This window comes from Labeo rohita, chromosome 14, assembly GCF_022985175.1.
Source record: "Labeo rohita strain BAU-BD-2019 chromosome 14, IGBB_LRoh.1.0, whole genome shotgun sequence".
In the NCBI taxonomy this organism is placed as follows: Eukaryota; Metazoa; Chordata; class Actinopteri; order Cypriniformes; family Cyprinidae; genus Labeo; species Labeo rohita.
The window spans coordinates 8191221-8209823 of NC_066882.1; the positions used below are offsets into that span (position 1 = coordinate 8191221).

The 18603-nt window shown below is 34.7% G+C and overlaps 1 protein-coding gene across 1 annotated transcript; it reads left to right on the forward strand.

Moving 5' to 3' along the window:
* The first annotated feature begins 3167 nt into the window (after nucleotides 1-3167).
* On the forward strand, nucleotides 3168-18587 carry adgrg4a (adhesion G protein-coupled receptor G4a). The gene is made up of 27 exons (XM_051128026.1): nucleotides 3168-3268; nucleotides 3508-3587; nucleotides 5710-6324; nucleotides 6448-6542; nucleotides 6667-6725; nucleotides 6855-6900; nucleotides 7310-7341; nucleotides 7433-7581; nucleotides 7663-7770; nucleotides 7914-7988; nucleotides 9918-10003; nucleotides 10076-10140; nucleotides 10227-10375; nucleotides 10474-10600; nucleotides 11217-11323; nucleotides 11409-11610; nucleotides 13014-13179; nucleotides 13851-14000; nucleotides 14124-14243; nucleotides 14504-14549; nucleotides 14638-14741; nucleotides 14874-14995; nucleotides 16001-16269; nucleotides 16384-16471; nucleotides 16680-16960; nucleotides 17542-17643; nucleotides 17874-18587. The coding sequence occupies exons 2-27, from the start codon at nucleotides 3515-3517 to the stop codon at nucleotides 18035-18037; spliced, it is 3600 nt and encodes a 1199-aa protein (XP_050983983.1). The 5' UTR covers nucleotides 3168-3268; nucleotides 3508-3514; the 3' UTR covers nucleotides 18038-18587.
* The last annotated feature ends 16 nt before the right edge of the window (nucleotides 18588-18603 follow it).

Here is an 18603-nt window from a genome sequence, read left to right on the forward strand (position 1 = left end):
GAAATTTAGAGGAAATGGTGAGGTGGAGGCCGAAACCTTCCTTTCCCCTTGTTTTAAAATGATCTCACGTACAGAGAAACATAAAACCGAAGGTTGATTAATCCCTTTCTTAAAACTGTTTTGGCAACACTCCCTCTGTTTATGAAAAACACACAATGTAAATCTTTGGAAATATAAGAAAGAAGAGAGGAGAGACTTACTTAAAAAAACATTAAAAAATCTTACTGTACAAAAACTTTTGACTGGTAGTGTTTCTCTAAAATATATATATATATTGAGAAACAAGTGCTGTCATGCTGACAGAAAAAAGGGTTTATTGTAATTATTTATATCTATATTCCTCTTTCATCCAGACGCATTTTTTCCATTTGAGGCCATTTGTATATTTTATGGGTCTGGCTTTCGGTCTCATCCACGTCCAGCTATTTTTAGCTATAGCTCGTTTTGCTGCTTGATATTGCAAATTTGTGAGTCTTACCAAGTTATTTTAATGTACTATATTAATTCTGAACCCACTGGTTTATACTACAAACAGTTTACTGCATGTGTTATTCTTCTCTTTATTTCCCTACCAGGTAATGAACCAGAAGTCTCATCCATAATAAAGTAGATAAAGTTTCACAGTTGTGTCCCTACACCGTCAGTGTCAAGCATTTATAAAATATGTATGTATGTATGTATTTATTTATTTATTTTAACTTAGCGTCTTGGGTAGGGGGAGACCAGGGATGCTTGTAACAAGAGTCAGTAGTAACACTACCAATTTCTTAAATAAGGAACAAGTTACAAATTCAAATTCACTATACACATTCTCATTGTAGTTCTTATCATTTTAGTTTTTTGTGGCAGACACAGCAGATTTTAGAGGAGAAAAACTCATTCTGAGGTAAAAAAAAAAAAGCAACTTTTTATACTTTGTAGTTAAACTTATCCAAGTTAAATTATGTTTATTATGTGTCTGTGTAGATATTTTCCATGCAAGCAAAGTTTTGGCTGATACCTGTAAGGTGAACTAGTTCACGGCTACAAGACAGTATGTCTAGGTCTTGAAGGAAAAAGACCAAAATTCTATATCTGACATTAACAAGCTTGCTTAAACACACACACACACACACACATGCACATTATTCAGTTTTATTATCATGATGCTAATATAACACACAACAATTATGCTGAAACATCAGTGTTGCATAAAAAGCTTATATATATATATATATATATATATATATATATAATCCTAATAATAATCCTAAAATAATCCTAATCCTAAAGAAGTCATAATCCTTGTTGTATAATGTTACATCTCACTCCAGGGTATTTTTCAGCTAACCCGGACAATGGGGTGAAATGTAACAGCTCCCTTCTTGTGTTTACACTTGTAACTTGTTTGAATAACATTTTGAATGCACTGTCTTAAAAGAACTCCAAAAATGTTACAACCACCCCAGTCTCCCCCTATTTTTTACAAGGGAGGAGACAAACCACCTTGACCTACTGAATTATTCACTTGCAGCGGCTAAAAATAACCGTTGTTGTAATTTGTTGTGAAATCGCAAGTGTTTTTAGGAATGGAAACCAGGGCTTTTGGTTTGAAATGTTGTCTTTCTTTTAAGAGCTCCATATTACATAATATAACGCCCTCATGTGGTGTTTTGGAATAAAGACCAGGATGTTCAATGACACAGAATGTACTGTAATTACCCACATAAAACCATCAACGGTGCTACTTCTATCTGTAGAAATGTTTAACACTAGTAAAATATAAAATCTAAAAATTACAAAAGCATTTTTTAGTTATTTGATTATAATTATAAAAATATATATATTTAACAGTGGACCACAAAACATTTACATTTTTTTTTTTTTAAATTGAGATTTATACATCATCTGAAAGCTTTCCATCGATGTATGGTTTGTTAGGATAGGACAATATTTGGTCAAGATACAACTATTTGAAAATCTGAGGGTTCAAAAAAATCAAAATACTGAGAAAATCACCTTTAAAGTTGTCCAGATGAAAGTCTTAGCAATGCATATTACTAATCAAAATTTTTGATATATTTATGCAAGGAATTTTACAAAATATCTTCATGGAACATGATCTTTACTTAATATCCTGGCATATTACATACAATGTATTTTTGGCTATTGCTACAATTATACCCATGCTACTTAAGACTGGTTTTGTGGGTCTAGTATTTATTATAAAATATGTTCCATGTCATTTAATTTCTATGTCACAATAGCAGACACATATTGTATTTTAGTACAAATAAAAAGATAAATATATAATATAAAATATTCACAAAATGTATCCAAATGAATAAACCAAAATATCTTTCCAAATGAGAATTATGTAATCTAGCTCAGAGAGAGCTATGGGTTGCAGATTGATAGCCACTATAAAATCTAATTAAATTTGTTTGGTGAGCAGAACCGAATCTGATGTGAACACCTGAACATTACCTGAACTGTTTGCGTAAGATCTAAAACAACTTCCTGTTAAGATGGCAGACTCATCCTGGCCACACAAATATATGCAGAACTGTTCATGTAATGAAAACTCGAACAGTTCCGCATATTCACTGACATGCACTGTCTTTTATGACTGATTATTACTGCATTTCCAAAAATACCACATCTGTGGGTTTTTCATAATTTAGTAATCAGTCCTTACAGCTTCAATCTCATGCTGCTCTTATCACTAAGCTATTAGAGAACAAGCATTATCCGCCCACCATTGACTCTGTATCAGAAATATTCTTCCTATTTAGCAAGAGCCATGCCTTTGCTGCAGTATTTCATCACGCAACTTGCACCTTTTAATCTTTAACCATATATGAGGTGTGTCTTCTCCCACATTCATGAGAGATCATCATAAACCAGATCTCAAAACACGCACACATCTCAATCAGAATTATCTGTATGGGTCTTAGTGATGTGAGAAAGAAATATTCACAGGTTCGTGAAATTAAAGGGTTAAACTAACTGGTTCATCATAAGATTAACTGGTTCCGGATGCTGTTCCTTATTGACCCATGTACGGATCCTTTTATGTTTATTACAGTCTTTATGATTAATAAATAACTTAGCAACAAGAGATTGGGCGTGGATTTTGTCTCCTTTAAGAAAAGGTCCTGCGCTGGATATATTTAAAGGACAACATACCCGCATATCCTTTTCTAGGTTGGATTTGTTGGGTTCTCATCATCTATGTTGTTTTGTTAATACTCAAGTGTTTTCCGCTCTAGAGAAATGTCATAACACAGTAAGTAGTCATTTAACTCATGACGAATTAAATTGCATAAGACAGTAATGTAATAAATGTTTCTCGTTATAGATGTGTTTTGCCTTTTTCAAATTTAAACAGATTTTTTACTTTAAATGCTTTGAAATGTAACTTTTTTTTGTTTGCTTTTTTAAGTGAGGACAGTGTAGAAATTAACTTTTTTTTTCTTTTTTCCCTCTTTTTCTTTTTTTTTTTTTTGATTTGCATTTATTTTTTAGATATATCATGCATACCTTCAATAAATACCTGCCTGTGACTATTTACATGTGGATTTTGGGCTCCTCTCTCAGTTATGCAGGTATGATTTTTCACAAAACTCTTCCTTGCATTTATTGTGTAAATATCTTCTCTCCATGTCTCTATTAGTAAGAAGGATTTTTTTAGTGAAGGGAAAGACATGTTTAATGCTGTTATGTTTGACATTTAAAAAAGTTTAGCTAAGAATGACAAATAATATTTTTCTTGTTAACATGCTAAATAAGTGGCATATGCTGGCTGTTAATTTAAGATACATTAATTGGTTCTAGATTCACCATTTAATTTTTTTGAGTTATCATTTTCATTAGAAGATGTCATAATTCAAACAGACTGACGCAACTGTTGCATTAAACGAGAAGCCACTTCCAAAACAAAAATTTAGAGATAATGTACTCACCCCCTTGTCATCCAAGATGTTCATGACTTTTTTTCTTCAGTCGTAAAGAAATTATGTTTTTTGAGTTAAACATTTCAGGATTTTTCTCCATATAATGGACTGTTATGGTGCCCCGATTTTGAACTTCCAAAATGCAGTTTAAATACGGCTTCAAACGATCCCAGGTGCGGTTGTAAATGATCTCAGTAAAAAGAAGGGTCTTATCTAGTGAAATTGGTTATTTTCATAAAAAAATACAATTTAAAATACTTTTTAATCTCAAACGCTCGTCTTGTCTTTCTCTCCCTGATCTCTGTGTATTCTGACTCAAGACAGTTAGGGTATGTCGAAAAACTCCAATCGTATTTTCTCCCTCAACTTCAAAAATCATTCAAAATCATCCTACATCGCTGCAGAAGAACCGACCCAGTCTTTGCAAAGTGAACACGCAAAGAAGATCAAACACCCTCAACAAAAAAGGTAAAACAGTGATATAGGACAATTTTGAAGTTGAGGGAGAATATGAGATGGGAATCATGAACTGGAAAAAACAGTTCAGGCAGAGTGAGACAAGACGAGCGTTTGACATTAAAAAGTATATAAATTGTATTATTTTTATGAAAATAACTAATCGTTTTGCTAGATAAGACCCTTCTTCCTCAGCTGGGATTGTTTACAACTGCATTTGGGATCGTTTGAAGCCACATTTAAACTGCATTTTGGAAGTTCAAAATTGGGGCACCATATCAGTCCATTATATGGAGAAAAATCATGAAATGTTTCCGTCAAAAAACATAATTTCTTTGCAACTGAAGAAAGAAAGACATGAACATCTTTGATAACAAGGGGTGAGTACATTATCTGTAAATTTTTGTTCTGGAAGTGGACTTCTCCTTTAAAGGATTAGTTCACTTCCAGAACAAAAATGTACAGATAGATTACTCACCCCCCTTGTCATCCAAGATGTTCATGTCTTTCTTTCTTTAGTCGTAAAGAAATTATGTTTTTTGAGGAAAACATTTCAGGATTTCTCTCCATGTAATGGACTTCTATGGTGCTTCCAAATTTGAACTTCCAAAATGCAGTTTGAATGTGGCTTCAAAGGGCTCTAAACCCCACCCAAGGATTGAGGGTCTTATCTAGCGAAATGATCGGTTATTTTCCAAAAAAAATTACAATTTATATACTTTTTAACTTCAAACGCTCGTCTTTTTTCAGTCATGACAGTTAGGGTACGTCTAAAAACTCCAATCTTATTTTCTCCTCCAACTTCAAAATCATTCTACATCGCTGGTTTACCTTTTTTTTGTAAAGGGTGTTTGATCTTCTTTGCACGTTCACTTTCTAAACTCTGGGTTGGTGCTTCTGTAGGACGATTTTGAAGTTGGAGGAGAAAATGAGATGGGAGTTTTTAGATGTACCCTAACTGCCATGACTGGAAAAAAACAGCTCACACAGAGCTAGACAAGATCAGCATTTGAGGTTAAATTGTATATGAATTGTAATAAAAAATAAATAAATAACCAGTCGTTTTGCTGGATAAGACCCTTTGAAGCTGCATTTAAACAGCACCATAGAAGTCCATTACATGGAGAGAAATCCTGAAATGTTCTCCTCACAAAAACAACTGAAGAAAGAAAGACACGAACATCTTGGATGACAAGGGGGTGAGTAAATTATCTGTAAATTTTTGTTCTGGAAGTGAACCAATCCTTTAATTGGTTTTGTTCAACCAGAACATTGCTTTTAGCTGAAATAGACGGCTAATCTCTATTCCAACTTTTAGGCTCAAGCCTATGGGGGAAGAAGGCGGACTTTACTGCCCAATCCTGTGTTTGGCAGCTGAATAAATATACTATCATCCCATCTTTAGAAGAACTGAGTGTCTGCATCAACCTTATGAGAAAGATTAGCACTTCCAAATGGACGGCTTTTGACTACAAAGGTTCAGGGCAACATCACATTGAGCTTGGCTTAGCTGGAAATATGGGCAATGTGATAGCCTCTCTTTTCGGAGAAGAATGGAAAGTTGCTTATGACATTCCCCTAAACACGTGGCACACAGTTTGTCTGACGTGGTCGAGTCACATTAGGCTTTTCCAAGTGATCATTAATGAAAAAGTTTTTGAATTTCACTTGAATGAAACGTCACCCAGGTTCCTGGCCGCAAATGGTACCCTGAGTTTGGGAGTGTCACATAATGTTGTTGGAGATACTATTGATTATGAGACCGGGAAGAACTTCCTAGGGGACATGGCCTTGTTTCGGATGTGGGGAGTGCAGTGGAGTCCACAGCAGCTGAATGCATGCAGATGTGCAGATGGGAATATTGTGACTTGGAGAGAGCAAGACTGGGATTATCAGACGTGTCCACCAAAACAGGAAGACAATTTTATGTGTGGTGAGAAACCTCTCTATTTATAGAAGAGGAAATAAAGAATTAATGTTACAATAACTTGTGTTATATGATGAAATCTATTATTGCCATTGCATTCTAATGAACTGTATCTTTACCACATTGCAGCATCGTCAAAATATAAAATTCAAATGACCGTATCTATACAAAGTAACAATAATGATAACACTGAAAATGATATCCAGGAGATTGTTTTAATCTGGGTAAGAGAATATTTCAGATATGTGTACATATGTTATACAATATTTAATATTTAACATTTCTACTTACATATTAACCTTTATAAGCTAAATTTATGTTTTTTTTTTTGTTTTGTTTTTATTTCAGCTGAACAACGTTTTTACTGAGAACATATCAGTGCATTCTGTGTTCCTGACAAATTTAAGGCAATTATTAGATTATTTCATTTTCAGTTCAGTAACTAAATACATAAAATATTTGTTTACATAAGCATATGATGTTATTTTATTGTCTAAGAGAAGTGCCAAATTTTTCTCATCTGTGCTCCAATTTAGCTCTCAAACTAAGGCTGGTTTAGCTGGACAAAATAAGGAAATTCAGGTACATTGTACACTATAATTACTAATTATTAAATGTGACCTATACCACAAAACTATTCTTAAGTAGCACGCGTATATTTGTTGCAACAGCCCACAATACATTGTATGGATCAAAATTATCGATTTTTCTTTTATGCCAAAAATCATTAGGATATAAAGTAAAGATCATGTTCCATGAAGATATTTTGTAAATTTCCTACCGTAAATATAACAAAACTTAATTTTTGATTAGTAATATGCATTGCTAAGACCTTCATCTGGTTATTTATTGCAGCTTATGAACGGTTTTGTGGTCCATGGTCACAAATGGACATATTTAATTTATATCCTTATATTATACCATTACAAAACATTAAAACATATAACATTAAAACACTGTGTTAAATAAGTTACGTTATGCTTGTTTGAAGGATACTGGAAAGCCACGAGTCAAGCCACAATGGTAAAAATTCTCATACACCTGCAATACATGCATTTATGCAATTTAAGCTTTGTGCATGAATTAAATCATCTTGTTGTGTTTGTGGTCTTAGGTTTGATTGTTTGGTGTTTGTGAGAGTGACACCTGAAGCTGATGTGAGTGAAACAGTCACTATGATTCAGAACCTGTTAAAACCCCACTATACCTACAACAACACTGTCCTCAAAGCAAACCCATCGTCTATAAACATCCTCTCAGTAGGTATGTAGCTGTATGTGAGTGGTTGGAATATAAGTAGGCCTATTCAGTCAACCTAAGCTTACTGATTTTTGAATTTTACAGCTGTCTTTCCCAATGAGACTTCAAATCCTGCTTTGACCACTGTTGCACCAGGCTTGTCTCAAACCACAAATAGTCCTGACATAGGAAGAACAAATATTACAACATCAGGTCTGTGCCAGTCAAAGCTTGATAACTCAGCAAGAAAACGCTTTCATTAACGCAGAAGCCTTTCCACTGTAATTTATATATAAAAGTACTAAAAGCTCACATTCCTTTTCAAGAGGTCACATGTAAAACATTTTGTTCTTCAGGAACTCACACAACATCACAAACAATGGCAATGGATAATATCTGTTCAATCACTGTAGACTTCATTTCAAACAGAGGTGAGTTAGACAATAATATAACACAAACAGTTGAGGTAAAAAATGTACATACACCTTGCGGAATCTACAAATTGTTAATTATTTTACCAAAATAAGAGGGATCATACAAAATGCATGTTATTTTTTATTTAGTACTGACCCGAATAAGATATTTTACATAAAAGATGTTTACATATAATCTACAAGAGAAAATAATAGTTGAATTTATAAAAAAGGACCCCGTTCAAAAAGTTCACATACGTTTGATTCTCAATACTGTGTTGTTACCTGAATGATTCACAGAATGATGGATACCTGAATGATTTTTGTGTATTTGAACCCCTTACAACAATGACTGTATGATTTTGAGATCCATCTTTTCACACTGAGGACAACTGAGAGGGTTATATGCAACTATTACAGGGTTCAAACACTCGCTGATGTTCCAGAAGGAGAAATGGTGCATTAAGAGGTGGGGGTGAAAACTTTTGAACAGAATGATGATGTGTACATTTTTCTTATTTTGCCTAAATATCATATATTTTTTTTATTTAGTGCTGCCCTTCAGAACCTACTTACATGTTTCCCAGAAGACAAAAAAAGTTAAATATACCTTGATGTTCAAATGCAAAAGTTCCCCCCCCGACTCTTAATGCATTGTGTTTCCTTCTGAAACATCAGTGAGCTTTCGAACCTTCTGTAATAGATGGATAACAATAATAGATGGATCTTAAAATCATACAGTCATTGCTGGAAAGCGTTCAAATACACAAAAATGGTGAAAAACCAAAGAATTTGTGGGACCTGAAGGATTTTTCTGAAGAACAGCGGGCAGTTTAACTGTTCAGGACAAACAAGGGACTCATGAACAACTATCACTTAACAATATAAACAGCTGTGGATTATTCAGGAAACAGTATTAAGAATCAGGGGTATGTAAACTTTTGAACCCAACTATTATTTTCTTTTGTGGACTATATGTAAATGTCTTTTATGTGAAATATCTTATTCAGATCAGTACTTAATAAAAAAATGGCATGCATTTTGTATGATCCCTCTTATTTTGGTAAAACAATTAACATTTTGCAGATTCTGCAAGGTGTGTGTAAACTTTTGACCTCAATTGTATTTTTGTAAGGTTTGTGAATTGTGGATATAACGATCTCTGAAAACTAATAAAGTGACCACTATGTAAAACATATACGAATCAAGGTTTTGTAAGGCTAACAAATCTTAGTTGCACACAAAACCTCCATTTAAAAATGTAATAAAAATTTGACTAAACTGTTAAATAAAACATTTTGCAGTATATTATATCGTTTTTTTATTATTATTTATTTAAGTCTGTGTAAAGCAATATTAAATATGTATTCTGAATTTATCACACCACAGAAAAATGTTATTAACAACCCAGCCAAATTTGAATGTTTAAAAAAACGGCAAGTGAGTAAAACAAGTTAATCTTGAAAAAGTAAGCAGTGTTCTTTGCTCTCAAACGCTGGGGCGTGTCCGCTGTCAACGCTAAAACCACGCCCACTCGCTGGAAAGCTGCCAACGTCTCTCAACTGTCAAAAAAATACATTTGAATAAGAAGACCGAGCTGTTTTGTAAATTATCGCAACCAGATAATATGCACTTACGTGACGAAGACATAGCTAGCGAGCAAACCTGTAGGCTGTAGTAACTTGCAATTGAGCAGGTGAACCACTGATGCTAATGCTCTCTTGTTATTATCGAGACATGAGCTCAAAAATCCTAAAAACAAAAATGGTGAAAAACTGTTTAACGGTCTTACTCCACAATTCACTACATAGCTCACAGTCTTTGTTATGTGTTTTCAGCAATACATTTCTAACATTTAAAATGTGTTTAGAAACAATTCTCTGAATTGCCTTTGCTTTACATGTACTTTAAATTGAACAGGGGTTTACTGTACTAATGTTTCACCAGATTTTGGAGACATTTTTTATAGAGTTTATCTCAATCTAACAATGAGTGGCAGCATCGCAGACCCTCAACACACTATACAGCAATGGGTAAGTAATGACACATACAATAAAAAGTCATTTAAAGAAGACCTTTGTTTTTGACATGCTTCTTTTCTTCAGGTTCATCAAACACTGGGAAACTGCAACTTGAACGTTTGGAATCTTGTGATAAAAGGAGCTCCTAAGTAAGCGTCCCAACATGGAACACATGGAATATGCAAATGCAGATGAAATACATGCTGTATTGTTACTCAAATAAAATCTTTTTTAGGTACCTCACTACTTTTCAGGTTCAGGCAATGGCACCAGTGAATGTCACAGCAACAGAGAATCTGATTTTTAAACTCTTGATAAAAGGATACACCAGTGCTACCATCAATATCACTGTCCCGACTGGTGAAGTCAAAATCAGCCATATAGGTACTGTCTGATTTTGACTTTTTACTGATGACTTGTATGGGGAAAAAATCATTAAAATATGTGTGTTGTTTCTTAATTCAAGCTGTTTATTGTTTTAGATCCAGGCGTTTGTCCAGAGGAGACCATGCTCACAATGTATGGTATATATGTGTGGCCCGAAATGACGGCTCAAAGCGAATATAGCATGGGGTGTGTGAGAGGGAGTGAAAGTGCTACAAGGTTTTGGTAAGTACAACACATCGTGCAGTGGTTTTGCAACTAATACACAGCTTGTTAAAACAGGAGCATCGATCAATCATTTGTTTTATGGACATTATCATTTTTGTAATCGCCACTGGATATAATTTTAAGTGAAATACTGCTTTGTTTCTATAGAAGCAATTTGATGGCCCTGGAAAAACACTAGTTAGTCAGATAACACTAGTTTGCCATGTGTTTATCTTTGCGTCATTTGGCACACAAACTATACAAACAATCCTGTGCTGCTCTACTGATTAATATGTCTTATCTTTTTCTTGTGGAAAGCAATATCCTTTAATTGAATAAGTAGCTCGACAATACTGCTTGGGCTCCGGACAATGCAAATATTAACTCCCAGTACAGCAATATAACTTCAGTCACCATCATATAAAATTGATCTTTTTACAGCTTTAGAACAAGTCTATGACTTCTGTTTATATGAGTTCAAGAAGCTTCAGGAAAAGCTGTACACAATCATTTCAGGTTTAAAACTCTGTTGTAAATAACACTTTCTTGAAGTCAGAAGAATGCAAAAATTAGTGAACAAACCTTTCAATAAGCAGCTTAATGACAGTCACATTTTTTTCCTCATACCATTTAGTAAATTGAATGGTGCTGACAAAGCAGTGTGGGATGATCCAGACATGAGCAAGTGTGTCAGGACGGATTCAGATTTTGATGACTTGGAAAATATTACAGTTACAGCTGGTAAGTTATTAATATGGGTTTTTATTTGCGATTATTTATTAAAGAAGACACAAGCACAATTAATTCAGCTTGCATCTGTCTCCAGACAACTCACCAGACATTGTGGACATGATTGAGGATCTTTTAAGTAAACAAACAGATCTGAATGATGCTCAGCTGGACATTGTGCTTGAAAAACTGCTCGAGGTCACTGAGGTTGGAACCTTGACCACAGACCTGGCCAGTGACATTACTAAAATCATTTCAGATATCTGTTATATCACAACTAGTCCCACCCAAGTCAACAAGTAAGTATGAAAGCAAGTTAGAGCATTTTGTGCAGGATTATATGGTGATACATACAGATTAAGGGATAGCTGAACTCAAAATGAATTTTCTATCATTATTTACTCACCCTCGTGTTGTTTCAGTCCTGCATATATTTATTTTATCTGTGGTCACGAAAAGAGAAAATTAAAATATAATGCCTGCTGATAAAAAACATCAATGTAAAGTTAAAGAGTCTTAATGATGGATGTTTATTACAAACACTCAGCTTTTCACTTCACAAGTCTTTAAATGATGGATTGGAGTTGTGTGGACGACTTGTGGGTTATTGTGATGTTTGTATCAGCTGTTTGGACTCTCATTCTGATGGCACCCATTCACTGCAGAGGATCCATTGGTGAGCAAGTGATGCAATGATAAATTTCACCAAATCTGTTTTGATGAAAAAACTCATTTACATCTTGGATGGCCTGAGGGGGAGTAAATTTTCAGCTAATTTTCATTTTGGAGGGCAACTATTCCTTGAAACCCAAAGTTATTTAGTTACAGGTTGAGCCCCCAAAAAAGCACATTCAGTACTGCAGAAAATAAGATATGTCTGTAATTACACTACCAGTGAAAAGTTTTTGAACAGTAAGATTTTAATGTTTTTTAAAGAAGTCTTTTCTGCTCACCAAGACTGCATTTATTTGATCCAAGGTACTGCAAAAACAGTACAATTCTTTTACTATTTAAAATCTTTTCACTATTTATAATATCTTTTTTCTATATGATTATATTTTAAAATGTCATTTATTTCTGTGATTTTAAAGTTGGATTTTAGCATCATTACTCCAGTCACATGATCCTTCATAAATCATTCAAATAGTTTATTTATTATTATTATTATTATTATTATTATTATATTAAAAACAGCTGAGTAGATTTTTTTCAGGTTTCTTTGATGAATAGAAAGTTTAGAAGAACAGCTGAAATTTATCTGAAATAAAAATCTTTTGTAACATAAAAAAATGAAAGTATTAAATTCTACAATACCCCCCCCCCCTTCCAAAAAAAAAAGAAATTATACTAACCTTAAAACGTATAAAAAATAAAAAAAATGTTTCCTGATTCCTGAACCGAAAATCAGCATATTAGAATGATTTCTGAAGGAGCATGTGACACTGAAGACTGAAGTAATAATGCTGAAAATGTAGCTTTGATCACAGGAATAAATTACATTTTAAAACATATTAAAATAGAAAGCAGTTATTTTAAATAGTAAAAAATATTTCACAATATTACTGCTTTTGCTGTGTTTTGGATCAAATAAATGCAGGCTTGGTAAGCAGAAGAGACTTCTTTAAAAAACATGTACATCTCTGAAATGCACCTCAATATCTAATTTTCTGTTGTTTTGACTTTCTATATTTGTGTGGGGTAGAATTCTTTCTATTACAGAGCATATGGGAGACAGGACGGTGTTTGAGGGAGATGCTTATAACATGACAGCACGTTCATTAGCACTTCAGCTGATCAACCATGACACCTCTCAGTTCCAGGGCCTCACATTCGAGGTGTCCTCCATACTAAATGATAGCACCCCTGAGGTGAGAGAGAAAGAGAGACCGTGTATCTAACACGACATGAGACCAAGATCATTATGGAAACTTTAGACTCTTAGCGAAAATAGAAGTGTGATATTAAAATGTCACAGTACCTTTGCGAATGTGTTTTCACACCATTGTGACCACAAGGTTTCTGTGTCCTTGTGTGCGTTAGTGGATCACAGGATTCAAGTGGTTATTTTAGCACCATTTAAATGTCTGGTGTGATACTCGCTCTGACCACTAGATGACTTTGAAGTAAGATGTGAACGTTCTGAGCATTGTTTTAAAGCTGAAAGGGATAGTTTAGCAAAAAATGAAAATTCTGTCATTAATTACTCACCCTCATGTGGTTCCAAACCTGTAAGACCTTTGTTCATCTTCAGAACACAAATTAAGACATTTTTGATGAAACCTGAGAGCTTTGTGGTTCAACTGTAATGTTATGAAGCTAACTGAAGATTAAACAAACTGCTTGAGTGAATAATTCAATGACTCATTTATAGTCACTTGTCGTCACCTACTGACAAATTGACAAAACATGTAAAAAGCTAAATCCCCACCACTAATGCACAGACTGACAGTCTGGAACATTAAATGCTTAGAAAAAGTGTGAACATGAATGGTTAATGGATTTCAACATATGCTCTAATGTTTCCTCCCCTTTTTTCTAGATTTTTTATGACAAGAACTTTACAGAGCATCCAGACACAAAAACTCTAGCGTTTATATCCTTACCTCATACAATTGAGTGCTTTTTTCCACACAATGGAACCAGTCCTCGCATACAGTTCCATTTTTATGGCGTAGAAAATTTATTCAAGGTAACATACATTGAATTGGTAATCAGATATTCGATGTGTATTTTTCAAATCAGAAAAATATAGATTTAAAAGTTTTTAACTATGCAGCATTTTGGCATCTAATGGCAAACCTTTAATATCTAGGACCCTACAGCCAACATGATGCTCAACTCTTATGTGGTGTCTGCCAGTGTCACCAATGCCTCAGTGACAAACCTTGAGATCCCAGTGATGGTCACTTTGCGCCATCTCCAAAACAAAGAGGTCTGTCTGTATGGATGTAATCAGCCACCACAAAAACAAACCACAAATCAATAGTTCAGCATGATTATTGCCCTGTTATACAACAAACCATAGTAAACTGCTTCTACATAAAACTAATTTATGCTATCTTTTGTTTAACAAATATCTTTCTAAGAGGCTTCTCACGAAAATGAGGCAGCTGTAATTCATCTACTATAATAACCCCTAACATTATCACAGGTTTACAGTTTGATTCACCATACTCTCTTTCTTCTCTAAAGGATTTGGACACTGTTAAGTGTGTCTACTGGGACTTCAGCAAAAACAGTAAGAATTGTGATACACACTTATGAATCCAACATTTAGGCCTGTCTATAGTAAGTGCACTTCATTTTGGTCAATATCCCCATGATAGATGAGAATGGTGGATGGAACGATACAGGATGTAAAACAGTAAAGTCAAATGCCACTCATACGTCCTGTTCCTGTGATCACCTAACACATTTTGGAGTTCTTCTGGTGAGTTCGGTTTGTGTGCCCAAAATATGAATGACAAACAATGGCAATGTGCAAAACATTTGCATAAAATATGCCTAGATTTTGATTATTGTAACGACTTTGTGCATTTCCCTAAACTTGTCTGTCTTCCAGGATATCTCTAAAACCCCAATAAGCGAGGAAGATGAAAGGATTCTGACTATCATCTCAAACCTGGGCAGTGGCATATCATCTATCTTTCTTGGAGTCACACTGTTAACCTATCTGGCCTTTGCGTAAGTTCATAGACTGTTTGGAAGCTACCCCTTAAACCAGAATAAGAATGCATGCTTAGAGACACATTTGGTTTGTTTACAACCATGAGCAACCAAAAAGCATCTTCAGCAGTGTCAATAAAAATTAAAGGTGACATATCTTTAAAATCTTACTTTTGTCGTATTAAAGTGCTATAATCGGGTCACCAGTGCATCTACAAACCCAGAAAATGTAAAAAAAGGACAACCCAGTAACTTTGTTTTGGTAAGCCTTTTTCTGCATGGTATACCAGTTCTAACGCCATGGCAAAAGTTCGAGCAAAGCATGTTAACTGTTCTGTCGTTGGCTGCACAGATGAGCACAGAACAGTATTTAAAATCTCACCCTCAGAGGAGACAAGAGAGCAGTGGATTTATTGATTTATTTGCTGTATATTACGCTGCTGCCACAGATCTAATAAAAACATGCAATTTCTTTCCCAGCTGTTTACCTTCATAGACATAACCGACTGTTTTTGTAACTCCTGTGTGCTTTCAACATAAACTTGTGTGTATTTGACAGTTTAAGCGCAATAAGACATGAAAGAGAACTCAGCTTAGTACTCACATGCCATGTGACAGCTGCCTTCTGTGCGTGTGCTTTCAGAAAACCATATGACTTCAGTTTGATACACATGGTAATCAAAACCAAACAGATGTGTTTTTGGAGAGTATCTGAGCTACGAGCTGTAAAGGCACAGCCCTATTCTGGAAAAGGAGGCTCATTTGCATTTAAAGAGACATGCGAAAAAAGCATGTTTCTGCTTCCACTTAAAATAGGCATTTTCAAAATGATATAATAATAATCTGTGTGGTATTTTGAACTGAAACTTCACAGACATATTCTGGGGACACCTGGGGACAATATTACATATTGTAAAAAGGCGCATAATAGGTTTCCTTTAATGGACAAATATATTGTTATTGATCTAACAAAGATTTAAGAAACTAAAAGACTGTCTTTTCTTACATGTTTTCTTATTACAGGAAACTGAGGCGAGACTACCCTTCAAAGATCCTTATTAACCTCTCTGTGGCCTTGCTCGGGTTGAACATGCTGTTTCTCGTCAACTCCTGGTTTGCCTCTTTTAACAGCTATGCCATCTGTATTACCGTAGCGGCCTTTCTACATTACTTCTTCCTGGCTACCTTTCTTTGGATGGGACTGGGTGCAATCAACATGTATCTGGCCTTGGTCAAGGTCTTTAATTCATACGTGCCATCTTACATCCTCAAATTCTGTGCACTTGGATGGGGTGAGACAGGCATTTTATAATTTTATACTGTGTAGTTTCAACTGAACTAATTTCTGCATAAGAATTCAGGAAAAAAGGAAAAGTGTTTGTTGATTCTTGAACTGTTGTTTGCAGGTTTACCTCTGCTGGTTGTTAGTTTGGTGCTTGCCATTGATATAAATTCATATGGCATGGCCGTCTCCAGGACACATCTCCAAGAATTGCATTGTAGGTGCCATAGCAAAAAAATTTAAAATGTACATTTGTAAATGAATATGTTGGTGCATATTAATTATATATATATTTAAGGCCACAATTAGAATAAACAGAATGTTATTATACATTAGTGTGGACACTAATTTATTTATCTTATGGTTATCATGGTGTGAATGGGCCTTTATGGTTATACTGTTTCTCTTCATCCTCTTCAGCTGCTGGATAAAGAATGATCTGACCTTTTATGTGACTGTGGTTTCCTTCGTGGCCCTGGTCATGGTCTCTAACATCTGCGTGTTTGCCGAGGTACTGGTACAGATCCGTAAAATGCGGGTCAATAAGCCCTCCAGCAGCCAAAAAGGGTTCCTGCATGACCTCCGAGTGGTGGCCAGTCTCACGTTTTTGCTGGGACTTACCTGGATACTAGCCTTCATCGCCTGGGGCCCGGCCAAATCACCCCTGCTGTACCTGTTCTCCCTCCTCAACAGTCTTCAAGGTAACCGCAAGGACTGCTTATGCCTAGTGAGAGAAAGTTTGTGTTCAAATTTGTAACACTGTGCATAGTAGCCTACATACAGTTTTAAGTTTACATACACCTTGCAGAATGCGCAAAATGTTCATTAATTTACCAAAATAAGAGAGATCATACAAAATGCATGGTATTTTTTATTTAGTACTGACCTGAATAAGATATTTCACATAAAAGACGTTTACATATATGTTTTTTTTTTTTGTTTAGTGACAGTTGTTCATGAGTCCCTTGTTTGTCCTGAACAGTTAAACTGCCCTCTGTTCTTCAGAAAAATCCATCAGGTCCAACAAATTTTTTTTTGGCATTTTTGTGACAACATGCATTTTGTATGATCCCTCTTATTTTGGTAAAATAATTAACATTTTGCAGATTCTGCAAGGTGTATGTACACTTTTGACTTAAACTGTATATGCAGTGGTACTCATGATTATAATATAAGCAAGTAAACATGCATTATTCTACTGTTTAACAACAGATGATATATCAGTTTTTGAGTGAATGAAAGGGATCTTTGGACAAGTTTTTTTGCTTTTGTTGTATTTCAGGTTTCTTTATCTTCCTGTTTTACTGTCTGATGAAAGACAACGTGAGGAAGCAGTGGAGGATACATCTCTGCTGTGGAAGATTCAGACAGACTGAACACTCAGGTTTGGCTCATAAAAAGTAGTTCAACTCATACTTAACCTATAGTGAATAGCTATACCTAAGGGAAAATACTCTTTATTATAATATTAGTTGTATTATACAAAACTGCACATCAAATGCCAACCAAAAATAATAATAATATCTTCACCACTTACAAACACAAAAGTTCTCAATTAGAGACAAGCTCATTATTCCTTGAAAAATTAAACTAATACATTTTAATTTTGACCAGACTGGAGCCGTTCTGTGACACTGGGGGCCAAAGCGAAAGCTGGGTTAAAAGTCTCCTCACCGTCCATGAATTCAGAGACTACAAGTGAAAGGAAGATCTCTGATATCTCAAACCCCAGGAAAAGCCATGAAGGTGTTTTCTTGACACACGACAGAAAACAATAAAAGGGGATGGTAGAAAATTCTTTTTTGTGTTTATGTTTATGTTAAATGACATCTTTGAAAATTTACAGCAAAAATTCATGAAAATTTTCATTTTAGCTTTACTGTCATTATTTCACTGACAGAAATTGATTTTTTTTTATTTCTTCCAGAGAGATGAATTAATGAGTTCATCTGTTTAAATGTATAATGGAGTCATTCAAGTCTGATATCTATACATCTGTATAATAACAGCACTTTTTTCCTGAATTACTATGTTAGTAACTTTTGCTTCAGACTATCAGTATTAAACAAGACTAGCAGCTTTTTTCCCCTGCCAACTTTAAAACATTGTAGTAGGAAATCATTTAAGGCTCATCCAGAGGTTTGTTCATACAGTAATACTCTACAGTAACAGGGTTTTGGTTGACATGTCTAAAGTATGTTTGTGTTACAATGTGCATACATGCATTGAGATAAATTACTGTGACATTAATAATGAAATGAATGACGAATAAAATGTTATCTGATCTACAGTGTCAACGGGGAAATGAAGTAAAACAACGTCCTAAAACATGAGTTCTGTCAGT

Excerpts from the sequence above, each read along its gene's own strand:
- adgrg4a (XM_051128026.1), top strand. The coding sequence starts at position 3,515 with ATGCATACCTTCAATAAATACCTGCCTGTGACTATTTACATGTGGATT. Across the intron at positions 7,342-7,432 it reads CCACGAGTCAAGCCACAATG|GTTTGATTGTTTGGTGTTTG; the intron begins GTAAAAATTCTC and ends TTGTGGTCTTAG. Across the intron at positions 17,644-17,873 it reads CAGACAGACTGAACACTCAG|ACTGGAGCCGTTCTGTGACA; the intron begins GTTTGGCTCATA and ends AATTTTGACCAG.